The sequence below is a fragment of the Mastomys coucha genome, unplaced genomic scaffold, assembly GCF_008632895.1.
Source record: "Mastomys coucha isolate ucsf_1 unplaced genomic scaffold, UCSF_Mcou_1 pScaffold12, whole genome shotgun sequence".
NCBI lineage: Eukaryota > Metazoa > Chordata > Mammalia > Rodentia > Muridae > Mastomys > Mastomys coucha.
In genome coordinates this window covers 18,054,705-18,064,012 of record NW_022196894.1, presented here as the reverse complement: position 1 = coordinate 18,064,012, position 9,308 = coordinate 18,054,705, and the positions used below count along the sequence as shown (strand labels likewise).

Sequence of the window (9,308 nt, the reverse complement as noted above, 5' to 3'; positions counted from 1 at the left end):
TATTGAGAAAAATGTATTTTCACTATTGCTGTAGATGAGCATCTACATAAGACTGTTAAATTGATTGCCGTTTATATCAAACAACTTTTATAATACTTACTTTTATTGTTATAAATTTTAAGGAATACGACAAAAAAGGTATTGTAGGTATTGAAGGGGGGTCTATGGGAGGAGTGGTGGTACAGAAGGGGAACAAGAATATGATTCAATTCTATTTAATTAAAATATGTTTTTAAATGTTAAAAATTCAGATAAATTAAAATCATGTAACTTTTCTCATAATGCAATAAAAGTTAAAAAAAAAAAAGAACAAGTTGGGGAGGAAAGGGTTTTTTTCAGCTTATACTTCCACATTGCTATTCATTATAGCAAAGGAAGTCAGGACAGGAACCCACACAGGGTAGGAACTTGGAGGCAGGAGCTGAAGCAGAGGCCATGGAGGGTGCTGCTTACTGGTTTGCCTCCCCTGGCTTGCTCAGCCTGCTTTCTTATAGAACCCAAGAATACTGGCCCAGGGATGGCACCACCTGAAATGAGCTATGCCCTCCCGCCTTGATCACTAATATTGAGAAAATGCCTTACAGCTGGATCTCATGGAGGCACTTCCCCAACTGAAGCTCCCTTCTCTGTGATAACTCAAGCTTGTGTCAAGTTGACACACAAAACCAGCCCGTACAACTGACCCTTTGTCAACTTGACACACAAACACATCACTATTTAGCCTCCACCCTTACTTTCTTATTCATCCTCAAGATCTAAATAACTTTAAAAGTCCCACAGTCTTTACAAATTCTTACATATTAAAATTTCAGTCCCTTTAAAATATCCAATTTCTTTTGAAATTCAAAGTCTTTTTTACAGTTCAAAGTCTCTTAACTGTGGGCTTCATTAAAAGACTTTCTTCAGGAGGGAAAAATATCAGGGCACAGTCACAATCAAAATCAAAATCAAACTCTTAACTGTCCAGTGTCTGGGATCCACTCATGATCTTCTAGGCTCCTCCACGGGCCTGGATGGAGGCCTGGCTTGTGAAATTTCAGAGGGAAGATTAATATCTAACAAGGCCAGTGCTGTTTTGATTGTTAAGATTCTGTGGTTTTGGTTAGCTGGGGCTGAAGAATCAGCTGTGATTAACAAGATTCCAGAATTACTAAAGTGAAACCTTTACATTACTGGGACCATTGGTGCTGGTTCTCCAGCTGGTTCTTCTCCAGCTCTGCGCTTTGTAGCACACACCTTGTCTTCTAGGCTCCAGCTGCCTGTATTCTATTGCTGCTGCTGTTCTTGGTGGTCATCTCATGGTACTGGCATTGGCAAAACATTGCTGTCTTCCACTGGAACTAGGCTTCACCAATAGCTTTTCATAGGCTCTCTTCAGGGTGCCAAGCTTCAACTCCTTTGCATGACCCTTTCAGTCCTGGGCCATCAATTGCAGCTGAGGCTGCACCTTCACCAATGAATGGCCTCCTATGGCCTCTTACTGTGCAAAGCCTCAGCTCTCTTCATTATTCCTTTATGCCTTCAAAACCTGGTGACTCTTACACATTCCCAAGTCCACCTGCAGCACAAGGTACAACCTTGGCTAGCTCTGGAACATAGCCTCTTTGTGCTCTCAGAAAACACTTCCCAGAAGATGTCACCTCAGTGATGCTGGTCTCTTCTTAATCACTGCAATTTCTTAGCTCCAGATAACTGGCACCAACAGTCTCAGTAATTCATAGGTTTCACTTTGGTAGTACTAGTATCTTGTTAATCACAGCTGATACTTCAGCCCCAGCTAACCAAAACCACAGAATCTTCACAATCAAAACAGCAACAGCCCTGATAAGAGTCTTTAATCTTCTCTCTGAAATTTCACAAGCCAGGCCTCCATCTCTGCACTGTTCTCAACATTATCTTCTAAGCTCCTACAGAAGTCCTACAGAGCTCTTAACACCCAATGGCTCTTCTAGCTCAAAGTTCCAAAGTCCTTCCACAGTCCTCCCCAAAACATGGTCAGGTTGTCACAGGAATACCCCACTATGCTGGTACCGATTTGTCTTGGTCAGGGTTTCTATCCTTGCACAAACACCATGACCAAGAAGCAAGTTGGTGAGGGAAGGGTTTATTCAGCTTACACTTCCACATTACTGTTCACCACCAAAGGAAGTCAGGACAGGAACTCCAGCAGGGTAGGAACTTGGAGGCAGGAGTGGATACAGAAACCATGGAGGAATGCTGCTTACTGGCTTGCTCAGCTTGATTTCTTATAGAACCCAAGACTACCAGCCCAGGGATGGCACCACCTAGGGGGCTAGGCCCTCCCTCCTTGATCACTAATTGAGAAAATGCCTTACAGCTGGGTCTAATGGAGGTATTTCCTCAAGGGAGGCTCCTTTCTTTGTGATAACTCCAGCTTGTGTCAAGTTGACACACAAAACCAGCCAGTACAACCTCCATCTCTTGTAAAATTATATTTTTAGAACCAAACCTAAGGATTCACATCCAATAGGATCTTACCTTTCTGAGGTATTTTCATAGGATGGAAGCTAACAGAATTACATATTGCAAACATGAACTGCCCTAGATAATATAGGTCCTTATACATGTGTGACCACGTGGGTCTTTCATGTGAGTCAGAATAATTCTTTTTCATCTGTTTCAAAATAATTTCTTTCTTTTTGTGCATGGCGGGTGGGGGGGAAGGTGGAGGTGTGTATGTGTGTGTGTGTGTAAGATAGTGTCTCATTGTATAGGCCTTGCTGACTTGAACTTCCAGCATTCCTGCCTTAGCCTCTTAAGTATTAGATTATTGTGTGAGACCCTACACCTGGCTAGAATGATTTCTTTTTATGGTGGATTCTGAAAGGTTTGGTTTGTGTCTTTACACGTCTAACCTCTGGTCTCTTTCTAGATTGCCCAGCTACCTCTGAAACTTGAATCTGAAGTAATGGAGAACGGGGACAACTTCTCTGTTGGGGAACGGCAGCTGTTGTGCATAGCAAGGGCCCTGCTGCGTCACTGTAAGGTGAGCTGCATCGTGGGTGACGTGATGTGGTCAGTGGTGAGGAGCTGGGGCCCTGCGGTGCAGCTCTGCCTCCAGGCACCAGACTCGGGGATCATTGCCTCTGAGCCGAGCGACACTTTCTAACCAGCAGTTGCTCAGTCAGGCATAGCACCTCTTGGCACACTGTTTCCAGGGATCTTTGCTTCAACTCTTTCTTCTTCAAGCTTTTGCATATGTACAAATTATATTTTTGAACATATTCCCCTGGCTGTCCTGGAACTCACAGAAATCTGCCTGCCTCTGCCTCCCAAGTACTGAGGTCAAAGGTGTGCACCACCATGGCTGGGGTTTGTTTTGTTTCTTAAGTCCCCCTGACACTCCAGCCTTTGGAATTCAAGGACAACTTTGTTTCTGGCTAAGGACAGAACTGCAGACTCAGCAGATTAAAGGCTGTAGGAGACATCATCTGCTGGCACCCTCACACACCCCTCATGGCACACACAGGAACGAAGTCCAGAAAAGCTAACCTACACATGAGGGTTATGGAGAAAGTGAGTGTGTTTGAGTCGATCACTGCTACACAGGTTATGTGAATTCTAAGCAAAGGGCATTTTCACACATCCGTGTGTGAGCCTACTAAGAAGAAACAGTACATAGTACAGGTTCTAAGTACTGAAATGCTTCTTAGTAAACTGAGGTGGACAAGAATGCTTGGGGAAGTAACTGGATCTGTCTGTCCTCTGCTCCCTGGCAGATTCTGATTTTAGATGAAGCTACAGCCGCTATGGACACAGAGACAGACTTGCTGATCCAAGAGACCATCCGGGAAGCGTTTGCAGACTGCACCATGCTGACCATTGCCCATCGCCTGCACACAGTTCTGGGCTCGGATAGGATCATGGTGCTGGCCCAGGGACAGGTAGGACCTTCCTCAGGAGCTCTTGCCTGGCATGGGGCTTTGTGTGGGAAGAAAAGAGGCTGGGACGGGGCTGCCTGTCATCTTCATGTTCCTGGGCATTCACCAAGCAGCCATAGCTGCTCTGTGTTGATCAGACAGGTCCCCATGCTCCAGGTTCGCTCTTACTCTTCTATGGCACATAAGTGGTGACACAGGCCAGAGAGCACATGCACTTCAGTGACTTACTCACACCCGAGAGTTGCCCAAAGCCTCCCATCGACCACCCTGGGCTTGCTTTCTGCCACCATGGAGTGGTGCCAGGCTTCTCATCCAGGTTCTCCATACTTTGACATGGTCTTTTTTTTTCTTTTTCTTTTTCTTTTCTTTTGTTTTTTTGCTTTTTCGAGACAGGGTTTCTCTCTGTAGCCCTGGGTATCCTGGAACTCACTCTGTAGACCAGGCTGGCCTCGAACTCAGAAATACCCTGCCTCTGCCTCCCAAGTGCTGGGATTAAAGGCATGTGCCACCATTGCCCAGCGACATGGTCTGGTCTTAACTTGCCTTCTGTACATTACTTTCAGCTGCCATTGCCCACAGCCTCTGTGCTTTTTCACCTTGTCTTTACACAGAGCATTCCATCGGCCAGCTTAAAACTGCCTGCCCCTAAAGAACATGACTTAAATGCCAAAGCTTCCACAAAACTCCCCAGAGCCTTATGCATCCATCCATTGTAGACCTTTTACCTCATCTGTATGATACTCGGCTTCCCTGGAGAGTCCCCCTGTAAGCTCCCTAAGGAAGGGACTCAGTCTCCCTCAGCCTGAGGTCCCCACTAGTGCTCACTACTACAGCTCTTTGCATAATTGTTAAGTACAGTTATGAGTGACATAAGCCATGTGTGGTGGTTAGCGTGGCTTCTTATATAATAATATTGTCATATTATTATATATACATGTTATAAAATATAATACTAATGGCACCAGAGTATCTGGTTCTATCAAGTGTTTAGTCTGTGGTGTGTTCAGTGAGCTATATCTCATCTTCAGTATTCAGTAATTCCTTATAGCTGAGAAGGAGCAGAGAATATTCCCTGACTGTGTGAGAGTCCAAGGCTCTGGACTCTGACCTACCTCAGGGCCACCAACAGTAGAAGAGTTGGCACAGAACTAAGACTCTTGGTTTATGGGACATACTGAGAGAAGCACTGAGAAAAATGTCTCTCTCACAGGCTTGCCTCCTGGACGTCTCCTGGAGGCATGTTCTCAGTGGAGGTTCCCTCCTCTCAGATGACTAGCCTGTGTCAAGGTGACAGAAAACTAGGCAGGACACTGTCTTTGTTTGCAAAATTTTAGTACTGAGATTCCGTCATACATTTGAAATGCAGAGCTATTACTGCGTATGTAGATGTTAAACAGAACACAACCTCAGATCCAGACCAGGAGAAGCTGAGTTGTTCTTTTTGTTTGTCTGCTTGTTGTTTTTTGTTTTTCTTTTAAAGGCAGGACTTTACTATGTGGCCTTAGCTAGCCTAGAACACACTGTATAGACCAGGCTAGTATTACACTCATAAAGATTCTCCTGCTTCTGCCTCATGAGTGCTGGGATTAAGGTGAGTGGCACCATGCCTGGTCCTTGACGGAAGGCTCTTTAAAAGGAATTCTAGGCCAGGGAGGCAGGGTAATTGGTAGGGTGCTTGTCTGCTTAGCATGCACAAGCCCCTGGCTTGTTGCATAAAGTGGGTGTGCTAGCACAGACCTGTAACCCCAGCACTTTAGAGGCAGAAGTTTAGGTTCATCTACACATTGAGTCATATTGTCCAGCCTGGACTATATGAGACTGTCTCAAAAAATTAAAAGAAACTCTCTCCTTCCCTTCCATTGATTGTGTCTTCCTTCTTAATTAAAAAACCCACTTCCTGTGACTGTGTGGAGGTCAAGTTCCTGAGTCTTGATCTCCTGGCTTGAAAGCAGTCAGCATTCTTTGTCCCTCTTAGTCTTAAGGATCGAACCCTAGCTGACTGATGCACTATGGATCACTAAACACAGCACCCAGCACAGATGGTCAGTAAAAGTAGGTACTGTGTGCTATTGTTAACATGATAAAAAGTAGGTACTATGAGCCATTGTTAGTAACATATGTAGCTTCTTACTTCTGCCAAATTACTAATTATAAGAGTACACAAGTATAAAGGCAAAACTAAAATTACAGGTCATTCACATACCATTGCCACCAGGACCAGCAGCACCCCGGCCGGCCTGTAACACAGTGTTACCCCTGCAGCACCCTGACATGTGGCCGGCCTGTAACACAGTGTTACCCTGCAGCACCCTGACATGCGGCCAGCCTGTAACACAGTGTTACCCCCGCAGCACCTTGGCATGCGGCCGGCCTGTAACACAGTGTTACCCCGCAGCACCCTGACATGCGACCGGCCTGTAACACGGTCAGGCCAGCAGTTCTCACATCATATGTACACTCCCATAGGTGAGATGCTGTTGCCCTAGACATAGACAAACCCAGGAAAGGAGGTCTGTCAGCCTCAAGGGCAGTGAGTGCATGGTCAGCCTGCAGCTCTGCCAGCCCAGGCTCTGAATCGCTAGCAATCAGTGCTTGCCCTTCTTCTCCAGATACAGGATACCATCTCTGGCACCCACCATCACACCTCAGCACTGTGTCTAAAGGACAGACTGTTTCTTTGTATGCTCCTTTCCATTAGCAGGCTGCCCTTTGCTGGGAGCACTGAGAGGGATCCCCTGCCATCTCTCTGGCTATGCCTTCTTTCTAGGTCAGCAATTCTCCACTCACACACACACCTGCCCCATGTGTTGTGACCCCTTTGAAGGTCACATATCAGATAGCCTGCAATCACATATCTACATTTCAGTTCATAACAGCAGCAAAATTATAGTTATGAAGTAGCAACAGAATAATCTTATGGTTAATCTTATATTAACGGGTCACAGCATTAGGAAGATTGAGGACCATTGATCCAGGCAAAGGATACAGGAAAAGACATAGGTTTGCAGCCGCAGTAACAGGAGACAGCTCTGCTAGTGACTCATTCACATGCAGTAGAATTCTGTTGCTTAAAATCTAGTATAGCAATGGGCAGTGGTGGTGTATGCCTTTAATCCCAAAACTTGGGAGACAGAAGCAGGCAGATTTCTCAGTTCGAGGCCAGCCTGGTCTACAGAGTGAGTTCCAGGACAGCCAGGGCTACACAGAGAAACCCTGTCTCGAAAAACAAAACAACAACAAAAAAAGCCTAGCATAGCAACGGACACTTGTCATGTTGATCCTGTGCTTCCTTTTCTCTCTGACAATTAGGCATCCTGATTTTTTCCTCTTCTGACTGAAGTCAAGTCAACTTGCCCTCACCTTGAGCTGTAGTTTCCTCTGTAGTTTATATTATAGAACCATACTGATGGAATCCTTTATTCCAAAGATGAGAGAACTAGGATGTTTGTGAAGGAAGCATGCATGCATTCTCTCCAACCTTTCCCTTGCTCCCTGGATCCTGTGGGTCAGTTCAGTCCTCTGTGCTGTCCCCAGGGCACAGCAGTGGATCCTGGGAGTCTTTGGGACCATCCCGCAGTCACCCCCTGATGTTCTCCTTCTTTGCAGGTAGTGGAGTTTGACACCCCATCGGTCCTTCTGTCTAACGACAGTTCAAGATTTTATGCCATGTTTGCTGCTGCAGAGAACAAGGTGGCTGTCAAGGGCTGACTCCTCCCATCCTCGAAGTCTCTTCCTCAGAGCGTTGCCATTCTCTTCCTGGTTTGGGCCCCTCATCCTGTCCTGCTGAAACTTCGCCTTTCCCAGTTTTATCTCTCACACAACAATTCAGGATTAGTTGTGTGTTTCACTTTTAAGGAAAGTCATATTTTGATTATTGTATTTATTCCCTATTCACTTAAGTGAAATTTAGTTTTTGTTCTTAATTGCACTCTTAAGAGGTTCAGGGAACCATTACTATAAATGTATCAGTGGCCTATAATGAAGCTTTATATGTGTAGCTATGTCTATATATAATTCTGTACATAGCCTATATTTACAGTAAAAATGTAAGCGGTTTATTTTCTATTAAAGTGAGCACTGTACCGACAGCAGTGCGCATTCATTTCTATCGTTTTGTACAGCTGACTGCCCACTACAGATCTCATTTTGCTCTTAGCTGTAGGAAAGGCAGCGTTTCCTTCTCCAGCTGGTCGTTTCACGGTGCCGGGCTCTCTGGGTGTCCTGGAGGAGACACATGGCAGCAGTGGGCCCTCCATAGCCTGCTCCTTGGGCTCCCCAGTGGGAACCCAGTACAGCGGGCTGCAGGAGGCCTTGCAGAGCACCGTGAATTCTCAGGGCTCCTGCTTCCCTGTCTTGGTGTCAGTTGCTGTTTATGTTAGAGTGGAGGGCAAAGCCCCACCCCGTTTGCCTCTCAGGAATGAGAACCCCGGCATTCCTCAGAGGGAGAGCTTCTTTCTGCCTTCCTTCTTCTGCTGTCATTTCTAAGCAAGATCCAGTCTGCTCGGTGTTCCATGCTTCAGGTTCCTAAGGCTGGTCACCACAGAGCTCCCGAGCTCCCGGCCAGCTGGTTTCCAGCCCCAGGGTCCACTGCTGCTGTTGTAGGTGGCATTTTCATTTGCCTGACCCCACAGCTCCAGAGTTCAGCAACAGGGCTCAGGATTGTGGGGTCCGTTCCTCCTCACTTCAGTCTCCTCTGCAAAGTCTGCACCCCTCAGCAGCTCTTGCTAATCAGTGTCTCACACTGGTGTAGAAGTTTTTTGTACTGTAAAGAGACCTACCTCAGGTTGCTGATTGCTGTGTGGTTTGGTGCGCTCCTGCAGACCCCCTTTTGCTCTGGGGCTCGTAGCTTGGGTGGGTGTGGTTGCCACTGTCACCAGTCTAGTGGTCAGCGTCGCATGTCGTGACCAACTAGACATACTGTCGCCTTAGCATGTTTGCTAAACACCTTATGAAAGCAAAAATATGAAAAAGTGAATAAAATTATTTTGGATTTGTAAAACTCCTGTTGTATAAAATAGTTGTCTGGGGAGGGCGTGATGTGCTTTTGAATGTCCTTGTAGTACTGGAGCCCTGGATTCTAGTATCTGATGATGAAATCTCATCTGCAAAAGGGTGATTTGCAAGGGCCAAGGGGCCCCAGATGTCCAATCCTGTGTGATGGGCCTTAGTCGCCACAGCCTGCATGCCTCTGCATGATCACCAGATGAAGCGCCCAGGCTGCTGTAAGAGGTCAGAGTGTGTGAAGAGTGAGTGAACCAAGGCGGGGAGTGGTGTGTGCATTTAAATCAAGTTACTATAGTTACTATAGAGGACTGTAGCAACCAAGAGGACATCACTGCCTTTTTATCTGCTTCATTCAGGTTGACCCAATGAGTGTTTGTATCTTTTCAGAAGGGAACTCACTCA

At 46.0% G+C, this 9,308-nt stretch overlaps 1 protein-coding gene across 3 annotated transcripts in view; it reads left to right on the top strand.

Moving 5' to 3' along the window:
• Abcc5 (ATP binding cassette subfamily C member 5) overlaps positions 1 to 8,901 on the top strand; it is a 109,197-nt gene extending 100,296 nt beyond the window's left edge. For all 3 annotated transcript variants that reach the window (XM_031363420.1, XM_031363419.1, XM_031363421.1), the window contains 3 exons: positions 2,894 to 3,007; positions 3,741 to 3,905; positions 7,509 to 8,901. In XM_031363420.1, the coding sequence (XP_031219280.1) occupies positions 2,894 to 3,007; positions 3,741 to 3,905; positions 7,509 to 7,610 (381 nt within the window). In that variant the 3' untranslated portion in view covers positions 7,611 to 8,901. The remainder of the gene's footprint in view (positions 1 to 2,893; positions 3,008 to 3,740; positions 3,906 to 7,508) is intronic.
• The last annotated feature ends 407 nt before the right edge of the window (positions 8,902 to 9,308 follow it).